General features: G+C 45.4%; 2 protein-coding genes across 2 annotated transcripts in view; one reads left to right on the forward strand and one right to left on the reverse strand.

Annotated features, from left to right (window-relative positions):
• The window catches only part of smc5 (structural maintenance of chromosomes 5), a 56,434-nt gene extending 45,691 nt beyond the window's left edge, over positions 1 to 10,743 (forward strand). The window contains exons 19-24 of the mRNA XM_078213957.1: positions 1,468 to 1,563; positions 3,023 to 3,127; positions 3,256 to 3,375; positions 6,562 to 6,741; positions 6,940 to 7,035; positions 7,976 to 10,743. Coding sequence (XP_078070083.1) covers positions 1,468 to 1,563; positions 3,023 to 3,127; positions 3,256 to 3,375; positions 6,562 to 6,741; positions 6,940 to 7,035; positions 7,976 to 8,110 — 732 coding nt within the window. The 3' untranslated portion in view covers positions 8,111 to 10,743. The remainder of the gene's footprint in view (positions 1 to 1,467; positions 1,564 to 3,022; positions 3,128 to 3,255; positions 3,376 to 6,561; positions 6,742 to 6,939; positions 7,036 to 7,975) is intronic.
• Positions 10,744 to 11,657: 914 nt separating this feature from the next.
• Positions 11,658 to 24,139, reverse strand: klf9 (Kruppel like factor 9). The gene is made up of 2 exons (XM_078214027.1): positions 22,620 to 24,139; positions 11,658 to 16,874 (listed from the first exon to the last, which is right to left on the reverse strand). Exons 1-2 carry the CDS (start codon positions 23,014 to 23,016, stop codon positions 16,624 to 16,626), a joined length of 648 nt encoding a protein of 215 aa, XP_078070153.1. The 5' UTR covers positions 23,017 to 24,139; the 3' UTR covers positions 11,658 to 16,623.
• Between the last annotated feature and the right edge of the window lie 1,172 nt (positions 24,140 to 25,311).

Raw genomic sequence — 25,311 nt, forward strand, 5'->3', positions numbered from 1 at the left:
CAGAGTGGCAGCTCTGAGTCAGTGAGCTGTTGGAAGCTCTGAACTTACTCTTCAGCAGCTGGAGCGCCCAAAACAAACCTTTGCCGAGCAGGTCTGTTTCTTGCCGAATCTGGACGGGTGAACGCGATGGTAAAGGGGGAAGTGCTGGTAAAGTTGGGTGGGCAGTTCATTAATTCAATTTAAATGCACCCGTTTCGGGCGCGAATCGGATCATGGCCATTTTCGGGCCTTGGTAAAGTGGACATCTGCGCGGACGCGGGCGCAGATCACGTTAATGGCCTCACGCCCGACTTTACCAAGTTTTCGTGCCCGGACGCAATGGTAAAATCGGGCCCCATGTATATCTGACCAGTGTACTGGTTGGGAAGGAGTTGCTGAATGGATTAACCCCAGTTTAAACTGAATGATGTGCAAATCCAGTGGCTCCCAGAATGTAGTTCTAATTAACTTCCTTGTTTCTTTATTTATAACGAAATTGCAATGGTTCTATGACTGAAAAAGTGCAAGCATAGATAGCCAAAAGATGCACACTGTAGAAATAGTTACTTATTTTCAATACTTGTACAGGTGTGGTCTGAATATTAAAATTGCAAATTACTGTGGCTATGAATTTCAGTTTGCAGTTGTGTGCATGCTAATGATTTGGGAAAATATTACATGGAATTTTCTAACTAATCTTGTATTAGGGTAAATCAAAGTTTATTTATGTTACAGGTAGGCTTACGTTAACATTGCAATGAAATTACTGTGAAAATCTCCTAGTCGCCACACTCCGGCGCCTGTTCAGGTACACTGAGGGAGAATTTAACATAGCCAATGCACCTAACCAGCAAGTCTTTTGGACTGTGGGAGGAAATTGGAGCACCCGGAGGAAATCCACGCAGACACGGGGAGAACTTCTGTGCAGACTCCACACAGTGATCCAAGCTGGGAATCGAACCCGGGTCCCTGACGCTCTGAGACAGCAGTGCTAACCACTGTGCCGCCCACAACTGGGTGAACTGGAGTAAAACATGAATTTTCTTGGAAATGATGGTTGTCATGCAAATGGAAAGGAAGTCGTTGGATTCTGTCACGTACTGTTACATTTGCTGTTGCATGCACAACAGCAACTGTGCTCTTTGAGGAGTAGGGATGGGATGGAGTGAAGGGAAGTCTGCACTGCTCCTTTGAGGATGGGGGCATGCCACAGTATGGGGTAAATATGGTGGCCATTTCAGTGCTGCTATCTCCCCGGCTATCCAAGGTGGCCGTAGTTAAATCTATCCCGTTTTTTTCTCGTGAGTACTCGAGGACAAATGCTGTTAAAGTCCTGTGCTGCAACTAAACCTTTGGTCGAAGCATCATTGTAACTGACTGCTTGATCTATTATGGAACACTGGTGTTAGTTTTTAAACTGCTTTGAAGTTGGAATGAATCATTTCAATTTCCAATGATCTTAAAGTTTGATCGTTTTCTCTCACTCAGGCATTTCAAAGTCTTCCAAATACACTGGATGAAATAGATGCTTCGCTTAATGAGGAAAGATCGAGAGAATCCTGTTTCACAGGCTTGAATTCTTCAGTAAGAGCAGAGTTTTGTGTTTCTAAACAGATATGGTTTAGATATAAATGAATCATAAATTATCTCAGTCATTCATTTTGTTAACAATGTAATTAACAATTAATAATTTGAATTCTCCTGAATTTGGGGTGAACAAGTAACATTGGTGCTTCTGTGCGTTTCTGCATTGGGGAACAGGACAAGTTCCAATCGTAATTTAAGGTAAATGTTTAGAAACAAAATTAGAATGAGCTTCATTTTATAGTGCCATTCGTGACTTGGGGCACTCTGAAGTGGTTTACAGACAATTAACTACTTTTCAAGTGTAGGCTCTGTTGAAATACAAAGCAGCTAACTTCTACAAAGCAAAGCCCCGCATTGAGATAATTGACAAAATAATCAGGTATTGGTTGAAAATATGTAATTCAGGTTTTTTTTTTAAACTCGTTCATGGGATGTGGGTGTCTCTGGCCAGACCATCAATTATTGCCCATCTCTAATTGCCCTTGAGAAAGGTGTGGTGAGCTGCTGCCTTGTTGCAGTCCATTTAATATTGTAGGTCCACTCACAATGCTGTTAGGGAGAGAGTTCCAGGATTCTGACCCAATGACGTTGAAGGAACGGTGATATATTTCCAAGTCAGGATGGTGAGTGGCTTGGAGAGAACTTGCAGGTGGTGGTGTTCCCATGTGTCTGCTGACCTTGTCCTTCTAGATGGGGTGATCATGGGTTTGACAGGTGCTCTCAGGAGCATTGGTGAGTTACTACAGTGCAACTTGTTGCTGCTACTGTGCATCGGTGGTGGAGGGAGTGAATGTTTGTGTGTGGCGTGCCAATCAAGCGGGCTGCTTCGTCCTGGATGGTGTCAAGCTTTGAGTGTTGTTGGAGCTGCATCCATCCAGGCAAGGGAAAGTATTCCACCACATTCCTAACCTGTGCCTCGTAGATGGTGGACAGGCTTTGGGAGTCTGGAGATTAGTTATTTGCTGCAGGATTCCCAAAGCATCTGACCTGCTCTTGAAGTGTTTATATGGCTGGTCTAGGGGTCTCCCATTTAACTAGGAGATGAGGAGGAATTTCTTCTCTGTAAGGGTCTTCTAAGTGTTTGAAATTCTCTCCCTTAGTGAGCAGTGGGGCCTCGATCATTGAATACACTCCAGGCTGGAAGCATTAACTCTGTCTCACCACACATGCTGCCATGTCTGCTGAGTTTTTCCAGCATTTTCTATTTTATTTTCACACATCTGCGGTATTTTGCTTTTATATCTGATTTTTGAGAGAGTTGTGGGTTATGGGGGCACAAGGCAGGAAAGCAGGATACAGTTAGATCAGCCACGATCTTATTGAATAAGCTCGAGAAGCCAAATGGCGGACTCCTGTTACTATTTCTTACGTTTGTTGTATCTTTGCGTAACGATAGTAAATTGCGTTGATGTATCTATTATAATTGAAACGCTCAACAAAATAACTTCTCTTTTAGGTTGTGGATGAGTACAAGAAAAGGAAACAAGAAATAGAAAACTTGTCTGAAGAGCTAAATAGGAAAAAAAGTGAATTGGAAAATTATAAACTGAATATCTCTCAGGTATTGTGAAGAAACGCTTCATTTGAAAACAGTGTAAAAGATCACTCTGACATTTAATGTTAGCGTCCTTACCCCGTGTCGGCCTGGACTCGGTCACGTCTGATACATTTATTTTTCACTTCCAATAGGTAAAAGAAAGGTGGCTATATCCTTTGAAACAGCTTGTTGAGCAAATCAATGAGAAGTTTAGTGAGTATTTCTGCTCGATGCAGTGCGCAGGGGAAATTGACCTGCACACAGATAACGAGGTAAGATGTTTTTCAGCTGTATTTTGACATTCACATTCATGCCAAATGTGACTTGTCCAATGGTTCTACTCCCAATTGGATCATCAGTAAGATATTCCCTTCACCCCAGGGGTAGATAGATCACTGTTGACCTGGCATTATGGAATCATAGAATCCCGACAGTGCAGAAGGAGGCCATTCGGCCCCTCGGGTCTGCGCCGATCACAATCCCACCCAGGTCCTATCCCCATTACCCCACGCATTTACCTTAGCTAGTCCCCCTGGCACTAAGGGGCAATTTAGTATGGCCAATCCACCTAACCCTCACACTTTCCCTGTGTCTGCGTGGGTTTCCTCTGGGTGCTCTGGTTTCGTCCCACATTCCAAAGATGTGCAGGTTAGGCCATGCTAAATTGACCCTAGTGTCAGGGAATTATCACAGTAAATATATGGGGTTGCGGGAGTGGGACCTGGGTGGGATTATGGTTGGTGCAGACTCGATAGACCAAATGGCCTCCTTCTGCACTGTAGGGATTCTATGATCTTTGGACTGTGGGAGGAAACTGGAGCACCCGAAGGAAACCCGCACAGACAGGTGGACAGTGTACACAGACAGTGACCCAAGCTGGGAATCGAATCCGGGTCCTTGGCGGTGTGAGGCAGCAGTGCTAATCACTGTGCCACCATTATGGAACTCACTGGACCTCTAAGTGACCTGGGACTCGTATTGCCCACAATTCCATACCTTTTATATGTTGGGATTAAGGCTTGCCTTATCCTCAGGAGTCCCTGCCATATTTAGCCCTGGTCTTTTGCCTACTGACAGTTCGAATCTGACATATTAAATATGGAATCCGATGCATCCATTTGTTGTTCTTGACCCGAGTCCTTGAAATGCCTTGTGCATACGCAGACAAAGATATAAATGCAATTATCCCATTTTTCCCTGGGTGGAAGCATACGATTCGATCCTGTTTCGATCCCGACTCTCTACAAGTTGTTGAGGAAAGCTTCAGCTCGATAGAAACCAGATCTGATGCATTATGATGTGACAACTGTTGTTGTGAACAAAATCACTAGAATTGACAGATTTCTTCGAAGGCATTAGGTACCAAATTGTTTACTGTCCTAACGTCCTGGCTCACGACTGTCTTGGTTATCTCCTTTCACAATGTGGCCGCAAAAAAATAAGTGAATAGGTGTCAATCAGACACCCTGCTCCTCAGCAGAAACTAAACAGCATCGTCAGCTATATTGTATTCTGACACATTAAACCTGAACATATCCTGGCAATGAAAACCAGAACCATAAATCCACAACCAAAAGAGAGAATGCTGGAAAATCTCAGCAGGTCTGGAAAATCTCAGCAGGTCTGGCAGCACCTGTAAGGAGAGCAAAGAGCTGACGTTTCGAGTCCAGATGACCCTTTAACAAAGCTGTGCCAAAGGGTCATCTGGACTTGAAACATCAGCTCTTTTCTCTCCTTACAGATGCTGCCAGACCTACTGAGATTTTCCAGCATTTTCTCTCTTGGTTTCAAATTCCAGAATCCGCAATAATTTGCTTTTACCATAAATCCGCAAGCCATTCATATGCACAAATGAGACCAAATTAAATCCTCATCCAATGTAAATATGTATACACAACTTGTGTATCTTGCGCAGCCCCCTTGCTACATTGGGACCAGTCCCTGAATCGACTGTTGTATGTTTAAATATCGCTCATGTGTTTTGTATGACACCATACTAGCATCACTATTTACTCAGAGATTTGTTCTGCAATTCCTTTCCTTCCATTGCAGTTACTGCTGGTGACGACAACCATGATGTTTTATGCGCTGTTCCGAATCCTTGCCATTCATGTTGTAGTTCCTTCTGCTTGAGGGAAGGAAATTTTTAATAAAAGGACCTTGCCTTGAACACACAACTCATTTTGTTCATTTAAATAACCTGCTGTTTTCATGGGTTCCGCAAACTTGTCATTTCTCCAGTTAATACCAGAGACAGGTGGCTAGGTTCCTTTCTATTTAACAGTGAGTGTTCCTGTGTATTGCTTTCATATAGAACAGCAGCAGCAGGAAGAAAAGTCAATGTTGGGTGATGTGCAACAGTTACAGGTTCCCAGTCACCTGTCCTAATAAAGTAAAGGTCTCAGAAGACTAAGGAAATTTATCATGTCAGCTACGACTGTCACCAACTTTTACAGATGCACCATAGAAAGCATTCTTTCTAGTTGTATCACAGCTTGGTATGGCTCCTGCTCTGCCCAAGACCGCAAGGAACTACAAAAGATCGTGAATGTAGCCCAACCCATCACACAAACTAGCCTCCCATCCATTGACTCTGTCTACACTTCCCGCTGCCTTGGCAAAGCAGCCAGCATAATTCAAAACCCCATGCACCCCGGACATTCTCTCTTCCACCTTCTTCCGTCAGGAAAAAGATACAAAAGTCTGAGGTCACGTACCAACCCACTCAAGAACAGCTTCTTCCCTGCTGCTGTCAGACTTCTGAATGGACTTGCATGCATTAAATTGATCTTTCTCTACACCCTAGCAATGACTGTAACACTACATTCTGCACTCTCTCCTTTCTTTCTCTATGAATGGTATGCTTTGTCTGTATAGCGTGCAAAAAACAATACTTTTCACTGTATGTTGATACATGTGACAGTAATAAATCAAAGTCAACATAGTTACCAGATGACCATAGGTTGTGACTAGTGGTGATTTAACCCTAGGGTCACCACACCTCAGGCGAGGGGCGAGGTTGAGAAGCCGGGGCCTTCATGAATAACCTCAGCCAGTACGGGAATTGTACTTGCTTTGTCGGCATCGCTCTGCATCACTAACCAGTTGTCCGGTAAACTGAGCTAGACCGACACCCCCCCCCCCCCCCCCCCCCCCCCCCCCCACCCAGGTCCTAATACCTCATACAGCTCAGTGTCAAATTTTGCTTTGCAAATGCTGCAAAATGCCTTGAGACATTTCCCAACGGACATCCTTGCCGACTGTTTGGGGGGTTCGTAGCAAGACCCATGCCGTGTGAACAGTTCAGGCCCATCGGTCAAGTAATGTAAGTTTTCTGAGTAGAAAAGCATTATTTTGAAGCAACCAGGTTAGACTTGCACCAAATGAAGAATAAATGGTGAGGCAAGCTAGCTGGGCTGAATGGCCACCTCATTCCTGTGCGTTATTGTTTCCCGCAGGAAGAATACGATAAGTACGGTATCCGAATTCGAGTGAAGTTTCGCAGCAGTACCCAACTCCATGAACTCACCCCACATCACCAGAGTGGCGGGGAGCGAAGCGTTTCTACAATGCTGTATTTAATGGCTCTGCAGGAATTAAATAGATGTCCCTTTCGAGTTGTAGATGAAATCAATCAGGTACTTTTGTCATCTCAGCCTTTGGAGAATTAGTATTTTCCGATAATACTTGGCATTACAAAAGAAGCTAATTCTTCTTTAGGAATTGTCTTTTGTTTAATTTTGAGCAACTCTTTCTATAAATTAAATGTTTTGATGTGGGAAAAGCATTAGGGTTTCTGCGAGAAATGTGTGACTTATTATCTTTTGTCACTGCAGGGAATGGACCCAACCAATGAGAGGACGGTTTTTGAAATGGTGGTACATACAGCTTGCAAGGAGAACACCTCTCAGTATTTCTTTATCACACCCAAGGTACACAGCTAACCTTTCAATCTAATTATACTCTAACTTTAATTAAATCTTGAGCAGATCACCCAGTATGAGTTGCAGATTTTTTATTTGGGGTTTCGCTGCAGCTTTGATATCCTACAGTTCATCACAGCAGCATCTAGTTTCAGGCTACAAGGAGATTGAAGGTAGTGGAGGAAATGGCGGCAATCCGAAATGGCACTTTGTTGTTTGATAGTACGGTAAAGTCTCCCAGATGACCGTAGGCTGCTCTCACATAAGGTGACTGGTGGTGATTTAACCTGAGGATCGCCACATCTCAGGCGAGGGCAAGGTTGAGAAAGCGGGGCCTTCATGAATAACCTCAGCCAGTACGGGAATTGAACCCACGCTGTTGGCATCATTCTGCATCGTGAACCAGCCGTCCAGCCAACTGAGCTCAACCACCTGTCACATGGCCACCTACACGTCAGTCCTATACAAGTTAACAAGTCTCTGAAGGACATGCTGGTTAGGTGCATTGACTCAAACAGGCACTGGACTGTGGCGACTAGGGGAATTTCACAGCAACTTCATTGCAGTGGTAATGTAAGCGTACTTGTGACTAATAAATAAACTTTAATTTTAAACTTTTAACTTTAAGTTAACATAGTTTGACACAATTAGTTCATGGAGTATAATATGTTGAAACTACCATTGAATGCATTAGATGCTGCAACCTCTCGAATCTGGTGTCACGTTAACAGTAAGTAAACCTAGAATATGTCGTTGGCACATGAAGAGCGCGTACAGGGCGTAAAGAGAAGGATAACACAGTAACAGCTGAAGTGTATGGAGTTGACCAAATGTGTGTGAATGAAAGGAAGAACATTTTACCTGATAGTGTAACTTCAACTTCTTTATCAGACGACAAGACTGACCGTGTTTGCTTATTGCTGACGTGCTGTAATTTGGTTTTCTGTAGCTATTGCAGAATCTGACTTACTCTGACAACATGACGGTGCTGTGTGTTTACAATGGGCCACGCATGCTGCCACCGGGCAAGTGGAATCTGAAGGCTTTTCTCAGGAGACGACGAAGAGTACAAGTGCATAACTGAGTAACTTAACGGACAGTTCTCTCTCTGGTATTAATCGATATGTTTACATGCAAAACACTGACTCTTGGCATCTTAGGACCATTTCCCTTATTGCCTGAATTTAGAGTCTTTTTAAAACAAAAGAAAACCTACCCGTGCTTTTGGATGGAACTTCAGCGCCACGTTGTGTGTGCCTGGCAGCACAGTCTCACCTTCCATTTCTGAAATGGATGATTACACAACAGAGTTATCCGGACCTTGTCATTTATTGTGACCCAGGAGTTTTGTGTGCAATGGTTCTGTGACCTTTCGCACATTTGCCTTTTGAAATGCTCGTTATATGAGTAGAGAAATGCCAACACGTTATTGCGAGAGTGATATCAGCTATTTTTTGCCAGCTATCACTCCCGTATGTGCTGCCAAAGGCGCTCTGATATTGGTATGGCTTGGTAACTTGTTCTTCAAGCACCATTATTCTGATTTAAGGTGGCTGAGCAGACGGACGGAGCGGGGGATTGAAGGGTTGGCTATTTAAAATGCTGTGCTGTTCTGCTTTTATTTTTATAAGATAACAAAGGTGTCGAATAGTTTGTGCTCCAGTGTCAAGTTTTTGTAAATTATTGCCGCACGTTGCAAAAGCTGTCTGAAAGGATGTGCAGTTTTTACACTTGGGAGACTGCATCTTTGTGGGTGTTGCCACACACACACACACACACACCCCCCCCCCCCCCCCCCCCGGCATATAAATTTCTATGAGAAATCAGTATATTTCCCTTTTGTGTTTTTATTTTTAAAAAATTTTGGCATTGGTAACTTGTTCTTCAGTTTGGGAACTGAACTATTGTACAGAGCTGTAAAAAAAAATAATTAATGGGGAGTCAAAAGTTTGTATAACTAAAGATAGATTGCTGTCCCCTGAGGAAATTGTTATCAATATACTGCTTTGGGGTGTCCTATTTCTGTAATGCGTGATTTGTCATGACAGATTATTGCGAAATTAGCGCTTCTCATTCTATTCCCCCTGTACAGGAGAGAAAAAAACTACCGTTTCTCAAATTGTTTTTTTTTAAAAAGCTCTCGTGTACCAGCGAGGCAGTCAGACAGAAAACAGATTTATGAGCTGAGGAATGATTAAGATGGGTGGAAAGCCCCTTTTGCAACTGGACAGGCAGCTCTAAACAAGGGCAGGGAATCCTCTGTTCTTTTTCAAACCACGTTCGGGAGTGCAACCTGATTCTGCATCTGAGGAGAGAGGAAAAGTTCCCTCTCAGAACTGTGCTGTGTTACATCACCAACTAGGGGTGGTTAGCACAGCTGCCTCACAGCGCCAAGGACCCGGGTTCGATTCCCAACTTGGGTCACTGTCTGTGTGGAATCTGCACATTCTTCCCGTGTCTGTGTGGGTTTCTCTGGGTGCTCCGGTTTCCTCTCAGTCCAAAGATGTGCGGGTCAGGTGGATTGGCCATGCTAAATTGCCCCTTGGTGTCAGGGGGACTAGCTAGGGTAGATACATGGGGTTCTGGGGATAGGGTCTGGGTGGAATTGTGGTTGGTGCAGACTCGATGGGCCAAATGGCCTCCTTCTGCACTGTAGGATTCTATGATTCTAAGTCAGTAATTAAAGGTAAGTTGGGCTTTCTTGTGAGAGGAGAAATGGCATGATAAGTCAGAGCCATGTTCTTATGTACTGAAAATTCCTGTAGGAGTAACTAGTGCCTTGCTGGGCTAGCCATCCAGCCCTAGTAAGGGGAGGGAATTGTATCAATAAGTCACTATTCTTGTAGTGCGCTGTACTCGCACCTTGTCTAGTGTGCGTAACACAAGTTTTTTAATGAATCACCAAGTGTCCTTTGCACTGATGTTGCCCTGGGTGAGAGGAGTGGTTTCTAGACCACACCTCTGGAGGTCACCTGATCTATCTGTTTGAAAATAGTGTGCCACGAGCCAAGGTGGGCACCTCCACTTGCACTTTGGCCCTGATTGGTGCTATGGACTGTTGTGGAACAAAAATTGTAATTTTAACTCATTCAGCACCGTTATTCAGATTTAAGCTAGGGGCAGATGGAGCGGGGGATTGAAGGGTTGGCTATTTAAAATGCTGTGCTGTTCTGCTTTTATTTTTGTAAGATAACAAAGGTGTCCGAATAGTTTGTGCTCTAGTGTCAAGTTTTTTAAATTATTGCCGCACGTTGCAAAAGCTGTCTGAAATCTGCATATTTAACAGAACTTTGTCTTCCCATAGCCATCTCCACAACCCATTTGAAAAGACTGTGATATGCTGCCATTTTTATATCTTTAACTAATTCCTTTCGAAGATGGACATTTGGAATATTATTAGACCTGTACAGTGTAATTGAACCAGCTTAATTCATTTTAAACTCCTCCCCCTCCTCCTACATTGAATAAACTTCTATGAGAAATCAATATATTTCCCTTCTGTGTTTTTATAAACATTTTGTTCAAGAACTTTTGGTGTTTTGGTTTTATTATTTGAAAACTTGGTCTTTGTATCGCTGACTACTTTCTAATAGGCATTCTTGTTATTTTGTTTAAAAAGGTCAAATTTAAATCACCTTTTGAGAAGCTCTGTATTGTACTCTGCCTAAGTTTATTGTTGTCTCTGAATTGAAATAAATATCCTTTATTTTTAAAAAATCTTCCATTTTTGTGTACTGTAGAGTTGTTTTTCTCTCTGTTAATTGCCTCAGTGTCATCCGGGTTTAAAGTTAGCATTTGAGTGCTACTAAAAAGAAAATTGGCCTGGATTTACAGTGAATGGATAGCACCCATTGTTTCTGACACCCTTGCTGTAGGCTTCTACACCAGAACCTGATTCGAGGATTCAAACAGCACTTGACCTTATCGAATCCCTACAGTACAGAAGGAGGCCATTCGGCCCTTCGAGGTCTGTACCGAGCACGATCCCACCCAGGCCCTATTCCCGTAACCCCGCACATTGATCCTGCTAATCCCACTGACACTAGGGTCGATTTAGCATAGCCAATCAACCTAATCTTTGGACTGTGGGAGGAAATCGGAGCACCTGGAGGAAACCCGCACAGACACGAGGAGAATGTGCAGACTCCACACAGACAGTGACCCAAGCTGGGAATCGAACTCGGGTCCCTCATGCTGTGAGTGCTTGCCACTTTGCTGCCCAGCGGGGGTCTTGGTCCTGTAAACAGCAGGCAATGGCATGACCCCTCAACCAATCAGATTGAAGAATTGGCACTGAAGCTCACAGGTTAAACCAGGATAGAGTCATAGAGTTTTACAGCATGGAAACAGGCCCTTCAGTCCAACTTGTCCATGTTGCCCCTTTTTTTAACCCCTAAGCTCCAAGCTAGTCCCAATTGCCTGTGTTTGGCCTATATCCCTCTATACCCATCTTATCCATGTAGCTGTCTAAATGCTTTTTAAAAGACAAAATTGTACCCGCCTCCACCACTACCTCTGGCAGCTTGTTCCAGACACTCACCACCCTCTGTGTGAAAAAATTGCGATGTGGAGATGCCGGCGTTGGACTGGGGTAAACACAGTAAGAAGTTTAACAACACCAGGTTAAAGTCCAACAGGTTTATTTGGTAGCAAAAGCCACACAAGCTTTCGGAGCTCTAAGCCCCTTCTTCAGGTGAGTGGGAATTCTGTTCACAAACAGAGCATATAAAGACAGAGACTCAATTTACATGAATAATGGTTGGAATGCGAATACTTACAACTAATCAAGTCTTTAAGAAACGAAACAATGAGTGGAGAGAGCATCAAGACAGGCTAAAAAGATGTGTATTGCAAAAAATTGCCCCTTTGGACCCTTTTTATCTCTTCCCTCTCACCTTAAACCTATGCCCTCTAGCTTTAGACTCCTCTACCTTTGGGAAAAGATATTGGCTATCTAACTAAACTATGCCCCTTATTCTTTTATAGACCTCTATAAAATCACCCCAAAGCCTCCTATGCTCCAAAGAAAAAAGTCCCAGTCTATCCAGCGTCTCCTTATAACTCAAACCATCAAGTCCCGGTAGCATTCTAGTAAATCTTTTCTGCACTCTTTCTAGTTTAATAATATCCTTTCTATAATAGGGTGACCAGAACTGTACACGATATTCCAAGTGTGGCCTTACCAATGTCTTGCACGGATGTGTCAGGAAAAATGGCTAATTGAATGCCAAATAATATCCAGAAAATAAACCGGTGAAAGATGGGATTAAGAAGAGGAAAATTTCAAAAAGAAACTTATTCATACTTTTAAAATATCCAACAATAATTCGAATCTGAAGGAATGAGATGCCAGACTTGTAAAAGTTAATTTTCAGTGCCAGAATGGTTGTTTGAATGTAATTTGGACTCATCACACCAGTGAGATTAATATACACTGGAATGGACAAGCCCAAACATTTTGTGGCATGTTCAGTGGGTATCCATCACAAGTGCAATGTTCCCTGTAAACAGCACGGTCACACGGCAATCAAAGAATTCCCATGCAGGCCTTGCACAGCTCTGTCCCATTCAGTAACAGTCCAGAGCTGCACAAAAGAGATTTAATGGGGCAGCGCACTTGAAACAAATTGCCTTCATGTTTCAAAAACAAAATTAGATGGTGCCATTGCACGCAGGTGCAGTGTTGTGTCCCTCTATTTGTTTTGTTGTCGCACCTTGTGCTGAGGCACCACATTGATATCATTTTCACATTTAAATATTTGTGCGTAGTTGCTCATATTTGTGCGTGTTTGCTGGGAATTGCTATCCAGTTACGGTCACCGCTTATAACCTCCATTTCTACAGCAAAACCTGAGCCACCAAGTTTACCAATAATTAGAACGGGGGGGTTCGTGGGGAGGAATATGACCCCCTGTGAAATCCCTGGTCAGTTTAGGTAAGTGTATTCTGAAAAATTGTTGCAACTTTTCTCGCTGTGTGGTAAAGGCATAACTTCGTTAAACTATCTAGCTACCCTACCAACCCCTGCTTAAAAATATTGGGACATTTTCGAATGCAGAATGCTGCCCATTCTTGTGCCCATTTATAATATTGCTGCAACTTCGTTTTATAAAACCTCTGGCAGTTTTAAAACACGACAGTAAGGTAATAAAATGGTGATTGGCAGGATGGCCGTAGATGCATAGGTCTTAGAATCATAGAATCCCTACAGTGCAGGAGGCCATTCGGCCCATCGTGTCTGCACCGACCACGATCCCAGCCAGGTCCTATTCCCGTTACCTCACATATTTACCCTAGCTAGTCCACCTGACACTAAGGGTTAATTTAGCATAGCCAATCAGCCTAACGTGCACATGTTTGGACTGTGGGAGGAAACTGGAGCACCTGGAGGAAAGCCACGCAGACACGGGAAAGAATGTGCAAACTCCATACAAAGACTGACCCAAGCCGGGAATCGAACCTGGGTCCCTGGCGCTGACCACTGTGCCACCTATGCCATCTTCACCCTGGAAAAATAGGGCAATTGGCCTTTAATATTTTGTCCATCACTGTGCTGTTGTCTTTATTTAAATAACAAACTTAGAAAATGTGTTGAAGGATATCTAAGCAGCCATCAGTTCTGTGGAAGGATCATTTAGATTGAAAACTTTACCCCTGTTTCTCTCTGCACAGATGCTGCCACACCTGCTGAGTTCATCCAGCATTTTCTGTTATTTCATATTTATTTCTGCTTACTTTTCATCACAGTTACTACAAAAGTTTTATTTTAAGAGAGCTATCTCACTGGGAGATATTACACTGTGAGCAGTGGTGTGAAATAATGTTCTATATAAACTGGTGCATAATTACTTATTTAATTCATCTTTTGAATTATTTATAGTTGACTTGCTGTACAAGAGGCCAATCCCTTGTGTCTGTGCCAACCCTTTGAAAGAGCTATCCAGTAAGTCTCACGTCCCACCTCTAACCAACCCTGCTGTTTACCCCATACAACTTTTTTTGCCTTTTCAACTGTTTCTTCAATTCCCTTTGAAACTCACTACTATTGAGAGAATTCCAGAGCTCAGGACCCAGGCTACTGAAGACATGTGGAGATGCCGGCATTGGGTTGGGGTGGGTGCAGTATGAAGTCTCATGACACCAGGTTAAAGTCCAACAGGTTTATTTGGAATCACGAGCTTTCGGAGCACTGCTCCTTCACCAGGTGAGACTTGAAGGAGCAGTGCTCTGAAAGCTCGTGATTCCAAATAAACTTGTACTTTAACCTGCTGTTGTGAGACTTCTTACTGTACTGAAGACATGGCAGAGTGGTTCAGATTGGATTACGCTGCAGGCTGGAATTCGAGGATCTGTGAGGTCTCAGGAGAGTTATACGGGTAGAGGAGGTTACAAAGATGGGGGGGGGGGGGGTGTCATGGAGGGATTTGAAAATAAGGGTGTGAATTTTATAATTGAGGCTGTGAGCACAGGTGTGATGGGTGAACGGGGCTTGGTGTGAGTGAGGATATGAGCAGCAGACTTCTGGATGATCTGAAGTTTATAGAAGATGCACAGTGGGGAGGCTGGCCAGAGGTGCATTGGGATAGACTAGAAGAGGTCACAAAGGCAGGAATGAGGCTTTCAGGAGCAGATGGGTTGAGGCAGGGGTAGAGTTGGGGGAGGTTACAGTGACGTAGGGTGCAGATATGCAGGTGGAAGCTCCACATTGGGGAAACAAAGTTAGGATGGTAAGGTTGCAAATAATCCAGTTCAGCCACTGACGAGAGGTAGGGAGAGGGAATGGAGTTGGTATCGCATCTTCCCAATATTTAGTTGTAAGTACTGGATATTGCACAAACAATCCGATAAATTAGTGTTGAAGTCACATGGAGCTGAAACATTGGGGTGAATTTTCTGATTCTGCCCACCACAGAAATCATAGTGGGCGAAGGGCAGACCATGGAAAGGTCCGTCAGGGCGAGTGCGAATGGAAAATCTCGTCCATTAACCCCCTCTCCCCACAGATGCTGTCAGACCTGCCATGTTATGACAAATAAATGCCAATGAAAGGGTTGAGAGACATGGTGGTTTTAAATCCATTTTAAAAGACATTCAAACAAGATAAAATCCTACTGAACTGAATTTGACTAAAATTGAGTGGAGACAGGGCGTGTCGTTGACTTTAATGGACCAGTAATTCAGAGGCTCAGACCCCACCACGGTAGCTGGTGGAATTCAAGTTCAATTAATAAAATCTAGAATTCAAAGCTAGTCTCAGTAATTGTGACCATGAAACCATTGCCGATTGTCGTAAAGACCCATCTAGGTGGATTGGCTATGATAAATTGACCCTAGTGTCAGGCGGACTAACTAGGGTAAATACATCGGGTCCAAGTGGGTGGCCTCCTTCTGCACTGTGGATTCTATGATTTGGGGATGGGCAACAAACGCTGGTCTTGCCAGTGACACCCACATTGCAGGAAAAAATACGCAGCAACTTTATAAATAAAAATACAAGTGAACCAGTTTAGAAGCGCAGTGGGATTTTATTGGAGGATTGCAATAATCTAGAGTAATAAACATCCTTCCACTGAACATTTCCTTACAATGATGTTTTGTACCTCAAATCTTTGATACTGATTTTAGCATGAATAAATTGTGCTCACTTTTGAAAATTAGCTGCAATTCAGTTGAATTTTACTAATTCTTTTTGCAAGATTTCAAATTATAAATGGAATTATATTTCCTTTCATGTGCAGTAAAATACATCATACGTTATGTACACATTCACACACAGGCACCATATATCACAATGATTGACAATCCAGGTATGAAGTATGCTTGTGCTGGTACTATAGATTAAAAATAGGAGGTAGATTTTCCAGCATATTTTTTTTTTCAAAAAAGGTAGCAAAGAAAAACAGTAAAGCTTAATAACTTTCCAATGCTGCCCCATCTTCCATTGTGGGGAGGTTGTGTAAGATGCGTTACCAGCCGTTGTAAAGCCCTGTTACATCAACCACTGTCCTCTTTCCGAGTAAGGGCATTCTGGCTACTAAATCACTGCTTGTGACTCATGCCCTTTAGTCTTTTCCTGGTATAAATTCAAAGTCACACCCCCTGGAGCTGATGGCACCAGGGAGAATTGGTGCCCGTTTTGTACAGCCCTAACACGGTTTCCTAAATATGAATAGTCGCTGTCCAAATAACAAAAACGTTCAGAGTGAACCTCCACACCAGTTGAGTGGATAACCGTGTAGTTCAGGGGACAACTGTACCGATAATTACCATGATGTGGAGATGCCGGCATTGGACTGGGGTAAACACAGTAAGAAGTCTCACAACACCAGGTTGTGTAATTACCAGCAGAGTTGGAAACTTATCGTTGTGTAGGGCTGTCGTGTGTCGTAGAACAAAAACAAATTGGTCAGTGGAACATTAATGCTAGCAAGCACCGAACCGCGGTGAGGAGGTGCTCCAGGAGTTTGAAGGCCACAGCACCAAAATGCAAACCCCACAAGTGGTTTTTAACCGTAGCGGCAAAGGTAAATTGGCACGCCGACAGCACGGCCACATCAGCAGCCTGCCGATCTCCTTTCTCCCTGAAAGCTTCGGCTTTTATCTTGCCGGTTCGAGGGCTGCGGAATGGAGGGAGCCAATTCTCCGTGGCTTCTGAAGCATGCCGGAGTGAAAGCCAGGGTGCCGCCTGGCGTGCTTGGTCAGATGGTCGCTCCTCATGAAGCACTTCTCGCACAGGGGGCACTTGAACCTTTTCTCCCCGGTGTGGGTTCGGTAATGTCGCGTCAGTTCATCGGAACGGGAAAACCTTTTGCTGCAAGTGGGCCACGTGCAAGGAAAGGGCCGTTCTCCTGTAAAGCGCAAAGACAACATTATGAGATCACAGACAGGATTTCCAGTGCCACAGAATTGCTGTGAATTTGACTCAGAGTACTTTCTCTAGTTGTGGCACCAATCTGACCATCTTGCTTGCCACAGTTGACCCACACAGCCCTATACCATCCCCCCCCCCCCCCCAACCACAGAAACCCTACAGTGCAGAAAGAGACCATTCGGCCCATCGAGTCTGCACCGACAACAATCCCACCCAGGCCCTATCCCCGTATCCCTACATATTTACCTGCTAATCCCTTCAACCCTCATAATTACCCACTAATCCCTCTAATATACGCATCCCGGGACACTAAGGGACAATTTATCATGGCCAATCAACCTAACCCGCACATCTTTGGACTGTGGGAGAAAACCGGAGCACCCGGGGGAAACCCACGCAGACACGGGGAGAATGTGCAAACTCCACACAGACAGTGACCCGAGCTGGGAATCGAACCGAGGTCCCTGGAGCTGTGAAGCAGCAGTGCTAACCACTGTGCTACCGTGCCGCTACTGAATTGTCATGATTCCTCCATGTGAAATTCTTCATTATCGCCAAAGGCAAACTTTGTTAATAGCAGCCTTTGTTCTAATTGACGGCACGGTGGCACAGTGGTTAGCACTACTGCCTCACAGCGCCAGGGACCTGGGTTCAATTCCCAGCTTGGGTCGCTGTCTGTGTGGAGTCTGCAGATTCTCCCCGTGTCTGCGTGGGTTTCCTCCCACAGTCCAAAGATGTGTGGGTTAGGTGGATTGGCTGCGCTAAATTGCCACTTTACTGTCAGGGAGAATAGCAGGGTAAATATGTGGGGCTACGGTGATAGGGGCTGGGTGGGATTGTGGTCAGTGCAGACTCGATGACTCTGTCTACACTTCCCACTGCCTCGGCAAAGCAGCCAGCATAATCAAGGACCCCATGCACCCCGGACATTCTCTCTTCCACTTCTTCCATCAGGAAAAAGATAAAGTCTGAAGTCACGTAACAAACGACTCAAGAACAGCTTCTTCCCTGCGGCTTTCCAACTTTTGAATGGACCTACCTGGCACCACGTCTCTACACCCTAGCTGTGACTGTAACACTATATTCTGCACTCTCTCCTTTCCTTCTCTATGAACAGTATGCTTTCTCTGTATAGCGCGCAAGAAACAATACTTTTCACTGTATCCCAATACATGTGACAATAAATCAAATCAAAGTGGCATCCTTCTGCACTGTCGGGATTCTATGAATTGTCAAGCTGTTTAATTTGACACTCTGGTGAACATGCAATAATGTGCATTCATATAGTGCCTGTCCTGTAGCAAAATGTCTAAAGGCACTTCATGAAAGAGTTGTCATACATCACTGAGCTAGTGAATCACAGAACTATTATAGTGCAGAAGGCGGCCATTTGGCCCATTGAGTCTGCACCATCTCAATGAGAAATTCACCCAGTGCCACTCACCCACCTTCTCCCCATTAACCCTGCACATTTCTCCTTTACAGATAATAATCCAATTCCCTGTGGAATGCCCTGATTGAACCTGCCTCCACCACACTCACAGACAGTGCCTTAATCCATCCACCCTCCTCATGGGGCAGCATGGTGGCACAGTAGTTAGCACTGCTGCCTCACCGCACCAAGGACCCAGGTTCAATTCCCAGCTTGGGTCACTGTCTGTGCGGAGTCTGCAGGGGTTTCCTTCCACAGTCCGAAAGACGTGCTGGTTAGGTGCATTGGCCATGCTAAAGTCTCCCTCAGTGTACCCGAACAGGCACCAGAGTGTGGCGACTAGGGGATTTTCACAGTAACTTCATTGCAGTGTTAATGTAAGCCAACTTGTGACGAATAAATAAAAATTAACTATTTCTATGACCTTGTTGACCAAAAGCTTGCCCAAAGCGGTATGTCTAAAATGAGCCTGGAGAACAAAGCAGGGAGGTTTAGAGAGAGTATCTCTCAGCTGAGGCAGCTAAAGGCATGGTCGTCACTGACAAAGCAATTAAAATCAGGGATATGCAAATTATGAAAGTGGGAGCAATGCAATGTTCTCAGAGGATTGTAGATCTGGAGATAACAGTGATAGGGGGTGAAATTTTACAGGCCCATCGCGGTGGGGCTGTAAAATGTGGCAAGCTGTACAAAAGTCCATCAACCCTGGCAGGACCAGAAAAATGCCACTGACGGTTGGGGCGGGGGGGGGGGGAGGGCTGTAAAATTCCACCCAAGGAGTGGGAATGAGGCCTGGGATAGAGTTGAGGCATGTGTATCGGGAACCAACTGAAGTCAGTGAGCATTTTGGACAATGCAACATTCCTTCAGTGAACATAGGAATTAGGAGTAGGCCACTCGGCCCCTCAAGCCTGCTGAGCCATTGGCTGATCTGCTTGCAAGCCCAACCCCACATTCCTACTGACCCCAGTGCTGCACTGGCAATGTCAACTTTTAATTTGAGTGCTCACTCCTATAATTTTATCAAATAGCCAACAGTGAGTTACTATTGGAATCTAACACCTGGAGTTGGATCAGCTTCCATTCAGGGGTTATTGTAATGTCCTAATTGCCGTCACTCACTGTATCTTATTTGGATTTAGAATGATGATATTATTCTTTACTTACTATGACCCAATCAGCTCTGTAATCGGTGAAGGTCATCTAGGATTGCAATGGGATCTTGATCAATTGGGCCAGTGGGCTGACGAATGGCAGATGGAGTTTAATTTAGATTAATGTGAGGTGATGCATTTTGGGAGATTGAATCAGGGCAGGACTTACTCAGTTAATGATAGGGCATTGGGGAGAGTTATAGAACAAAGATCTAGGAGTACAGGTTCAAAAGCTCCTTGAAAGTGGAGTCACAGGTGGATAGGATGGTGAAGGCATGCTTGGATTCATTGGTCGGAACTCTTTGCACTAGAAGACCAACAGGTTTCAGGCAGACCAAAGAGTACCTTTCACCGAGGCTTTAGTCCTCCAGCCACAGTTCATGTTTGATCCTGTGAATCCCTGGGAACAGCCCGTAGAGAACAGAGACCCACATCACAGAGCTGCTGGGGATGAACTTCGAGAAAAACCACTGCATCTCTTTCTAGAACTTCTTTGCAAAGACACATTCCAGAAGCAAGTGTGGTCAGAGTGGATCACCCACGCTCGAGCAAACTTGACACAATTGGCAATGACCTCGGACAGAATTCTGTCATCCACATTAAGTTTTATTATTTGTTTATTATCACAAATAGGCTTACATTAACACTGCAATGAAGTTATTGTGAAAAGCCCCTTGTCGCCACACTTCAGTGCCTGTTTGGCTACACTGAGGGAGAATTTAGCATAGCAATGCACCTAACCAGCACATCTTTTGGACTGTGGGAGGAAACCGGAGCACCCGGAGGAAACTCACGCAGACACAGGGAGAATGCGTAGACTCCGCAAAGACAGTGACCCAAGCTGGGGATCAAACCCGGCTCCCTGGTGCTGTGAGGCCCCAGTGCTAACCATTGTGCTACCCATTAAGCAGTGAAATGGGTCAATTTCCTCCCTGGTTTTAATATACATTTAAAATGTGTACAAAATGTAAAACGTGCGGCACAGTGGTTAGCACTACTGCCTCACAGCGCCAGGGACCCAGGTTCAATTCCAATCTCCGGATGACTGCGTGTGTGGAGTTTGCATGTTCTCCGTGTCTGCATGCGTTTCCTCTGTTCCCTCCCATACTCCAAAGATGTGTGGGTTAGGTTGATTGGCCATGCTAAATTGACCCTTAGTGTCAGGGGGACTAGCAGGGTAAATACATGGGGTTACAGTGATTGTGCCTGGGTGGGATTGTTGTCAGTGCACGCTCAATGGGCCAAATGGCCTCCTTCTGCACTGTAGGGCTTCAACGATTCTCAGAGGTCTTGTTGGCACAGTGGGCAGTGTCCCTGCCTCTAAGCCAGAAACTCTGCGTTCAAATCCCACTTCAGGATTTGCTGTCCATGGAGGGTGTGCTCATAATGTGACCAAACACATTGATTATCAACATGTAAATCCTTCCATTACACCTGTGGTAGGCTATAAAATTGGGAGTGGCTCCTGGTTAATAACTGACTTGTTCCAGGAATGAGGTGGACCTGATGAAGGAGCAGCGCTCCGAAAGCTCATAATTCCAAATAAACCTGTTGGACTTTAACCTGGTGTTGTGAGACTTCTTTGTGTTCCAGGAAAAACTAGCTACAGAATCAGATGAAATCATGTGCTTTTGTCTAGCTTATGTGTCACTAGATTCAGGAAAAAGAAGGAATACTACAAGAGATCTGAGGGGCGGCACGGTGGTTAGCACTGCTACCTCACCGCGCCAGGGACCCGAGTTTGATTCCCGGCTTGGGACAGTGTGTGGAGTCTGCACATTCTCCCCGTGTCTGCGGGGGTTTCCTCCGGGTGCTCCGGTTTCCTCACACATTCCAAAGATGTGCAGGTTAGGTGGATTGGCCATACTAAATTGCCCCTTAGTGTCCTGGGATGCATAGGTTAGAGGGATTAGCGGGGTAAATATGTGGGGTTACAGGGATATGGCCCAGGTAAGATTGTTGTTGGAGCAAATGGCCTCTTTCTGCACTGTAGGGATTCTATGAATGACATTGGACACCCAAAATAGCTTTCAACATATTTGGAGAGAGATGCCCTGCCTCAGATTCCCAAAACTCAAGAGCAAATCACACAAACACTTCAGGCAGCAGAAAGGAACCAGCAGGCTACGAGTGAGTGAAAGCCACACCCAACATCTGTAATTGACAGCTTAAACCCAGGCACCGCCCACAGTAAAAACTAACAGCCGCCTTTTTCTCCACCCAGTTAATAAACCAGGAAATTCAATTCTGAACTTAACTCCTTGCAAACCCTAAATCGTATCAGACCATCGTCTTAGCTGAAGTAATTGAGGAGAAACTGTTTCCATACTGGCAGGACACCAGGGGTGCGCAGGTTTAAGATACTGGCAAATGAGCCAGGTAGGGGAAGAGATGAGGAGAATTTTCTTTTCTTTTACACAGCGAGTTATGATCTGGGAGGTGCTGTCTGGAAGGGCAGAGGAAGCAAATTCAATATCCTAGAGCTCTTACAGTTTAAAAGTTTATTATTGTCACAAGTAGGCTTACATTAACACTGCAATGAAGTTACCGTGAAAATCCCCTAGTCGCCACACTCTGGCACCTGTTCAGATACACTGAGGGAGAATTTCGCATGGCCAATGCACATCTTTCGGACTGTGGGAGGAAACTGGAGCACCCGGAGGAAACCCACTTGGGGGAGAACGTGCAAACTCCACACAGTGACTCAAGTCGAGAATTGAGGCAGCAGTGCTAACCATTGTACAGGGGGGAGGCCATTCAGCCCATCGAACCTGCACTGACTCTCTGGCAGAGCATGTTACCCTGGCCCTATTCCTGTAACCCCACAAATTAACCCCTCTAATTCCCCCTAACCTGCATATCTTGGGACATTAAGGGGCAATTTAGCATGGCCCAGCCCCCTAATTTACACAACTTGGGGCGATTTAGGGGCAATGGGAACTTCCAAAGGGCAACTGAAAGGGGGGGGGGGGCAAGGAGGGAAAGTGGGACTAATCGGATAGCCTTTTCAAAGAGCTAGTACGGACAAGATGGGACAAATGGCCTCCTCAAAATTGTGATATTTTTAAAAAGGGGCAAAATGATGACTCGACTGATACACAATGTTGGTTTTAAGTGAGAGAGCGGTAACACTGACCTGTGTGCGTTCTGAAATGTGCCTTGAGGTGAGAAGATTTCCCGTACACTTTGCCACATCCAGCGTAGGGGCATTCATGCCTCTTGTCCGAGAGGGGCTGCAGCAGCGCAAACTCCGGCGCAGCTGCCGGCGCAAGGCGCGGCTCCAGGCGCTGGGCTGCGCCGCTGCCTCCGCCGCCCGCCGAGCCGCAGCGGGGGAGCGGTCGGCACTTGCTGAGGTCCGCCAGGATCCTGGCCATGGCGAGGAGGGAGCCCCCGTCCTGGCAGCCTTCCCGGGGGCTCTCCCTCTTGCCCTCCCCGCTCGGCTCCTGCCCGGGGGGCCGGTGCACGATCGGGCGGCTGGAGATGGAGACCAGGCACTCGGCGGCCAGGTAGTCGATATAAGCAACAGCGGACATGGCTCCAGAAAGAGAGAGAGCCCCTGGCTTCCCCTTCCAGTCCCACAGCGGATCTTCAGGGCGGAGAGACACCAAGTCGCTCCCTTGTCTAATATCACAAACACGTGGAGTGCATTAAAACATCAAATCACACTGCAATGCTCTCATTTTCCTTTTAAAAAAACACACAAAAATTACACCAAGGCTAATCTCCCAGTCCTGATTTGTAGACTACAAGAAGAATTGCAATTGTAAAAATTAATCATTTGCATCCCTGGAAAACAAAACGGTTGAATTTTCCACAAAGATTTCTCATTACTCAAAAGAAGCACATTGGCAGGGGGGGGGAGGGGTACAAATTGGTTAAGATTACCCCCTGGAAATGCTGGTTATTTTGGGGTCACTGCACAGAATGATTTGACTCAAGAATTGGATATACTATCTGGTTTAAATGCACTAGGCACACTATCAGAACTTGATACAGTATCAGAGTTGGATATACTATCTGGTTCAGGTACACTGGTTTAGACACACTATCTGGGTTGGATACAGTATCAGAGTTGATACAATGTCTCCCGTTGCTGGATTTCTCAATGTGCTCCCAACATTGTAACCAATTTCTGGATACTCACACCCACGCCCCGCCCACTTTCTACACGTCACAATGGGAGGGCGCCCCTGATTGGACGCGCCAGCGTTCTATTCGCAAGAGTTCCAAACACGTGGACCATCCCACCCCATTCACATGAACCTGACCATGGACATGAGCCGCAGCTCACCCACCCCCACCCAATGTTGACACATGTTCAAAGCGAATTCCGAGCAAAGTGATATATATATATATGCTCATGCAATCTCCTATGGCTCCACTTAGAAATCATAGAAATCATAGAAACCCTACAGTGCAGAAGGAGGCCATTCGGCCCATCGAGTCTGCACCGACCACAATCCCACCCAGGCCCTACCCCCACATATTTACCCGCTAATCCCTCTAACCTACACATCCCAGGACTCTAAGGGGCAATTTTTAACCTGGCCAATCAACCTAACCTGCACATCTTTGGACTGTGGGAGGAAACCGGAGCACCCACGCAGACACGAGGAGAATGTGCAAACTCCACACAGACAGTGACCCGAGCCGGGAATCGAACCCGGGACCCAGGAGCTGTGAAGCAGCAGTGCTAACCACTGTGCTACCGTGCCGCCCTTAAAGGGGATATGCTCATTATTGAGTCATGCTTGACTTGTGGGTGGTTTCCAGCAATCAGAGAAACATCCTTGATCACAAATTTCCTCAGCGGACGGATGAGAGGGCGGTTGGGTAACGGTCGTCACAGGGCGGTGGCAGATGAGCTACAGCAGATGTGTGGGGATGGTGTGAGACAGACAACATAGCATAGTGTCATTGTGTTTTAGAGCACAAAAAGAGGCACTTCTGCCCATCGTGCCCATGCCGGCTATCAAGCACCTATCTATTCTAATCCCATTTTCCAGCACGGTGGCACAGTGGTGAACACGGCTGCCTCACAGTGCCAGGGACCCGGGTTCGATTCCCAGCTGGGGTCACTGTCTGTGTGGATTTTGCACATTCTCCCCGTGTCCGCATGGGTTTCCTCCGGGTGCTCCGGTTTCCTCCCACAATCCGAAAGATGTGCAAGTTAGGTGGATTGGCCATACTAAATTGCCCCTTAGTGTCAGGAGGACTAGTTAGGATAAATGCATGGGGTTATGGGAATAGGGCCTGGGTGGGATTGTTGTCGGTACAGACCCAATGGGCCGAATGGCCTCCTTCTGCACTGTAGGATTCTATGATTCTATGATTCACTTTGCCCATAGCCTGGTATGCTATGGCATTTCAAGTGCTCATCTAAATGTTTCTTAAATGTTGTGAGGGTTCCCACCTCTCCCACCCTTTCAGACAGCGAGTTCCAGATTCCCACCATCCTCTGGGTGAAAATATTTTTCTTCAAATCCCCTCTTAATCTCCTGCCCCTTACCTTAAATCCATGCCCCCTGGTTATTGACCCTTCCAATAATGAGTAAAGTTCCTTCCCATCTACCCTATCTATGCCCCTCAATGGTAGTCATGATGTGGAGATGCCGGCATTGGACTACGGTGGGCATAGTAAGACGTCTCACAACACCAGGTTAAAGTCCAACAGGTTTATTTGGAATCACAAGCTTTTGGAGCGCTCACCTGAGGAAGGAGCAGCGCTCTGAAAGCTCGTGATTCCAAATAAACCTGTTGGACTTTAACCTGGTGTTGTGGGATTCTTACTATGTCCCTCATAATTTTGTACACCTCACTCAGGACTC

This window comes from Mustelus asterias, chromosome 6, assembly GCF_964213995.1.
Source record: "Mustelus asterias chromosome 6, sMusAst1.hap1.1, whole genome shotgun sequence".
Lineage (NCBI taxonomy): Eukaryota > Metazoa > Chordata > Chondrichthyes > Carcharhiniformes > Triakidae > Mustelus > Mustelus asterias.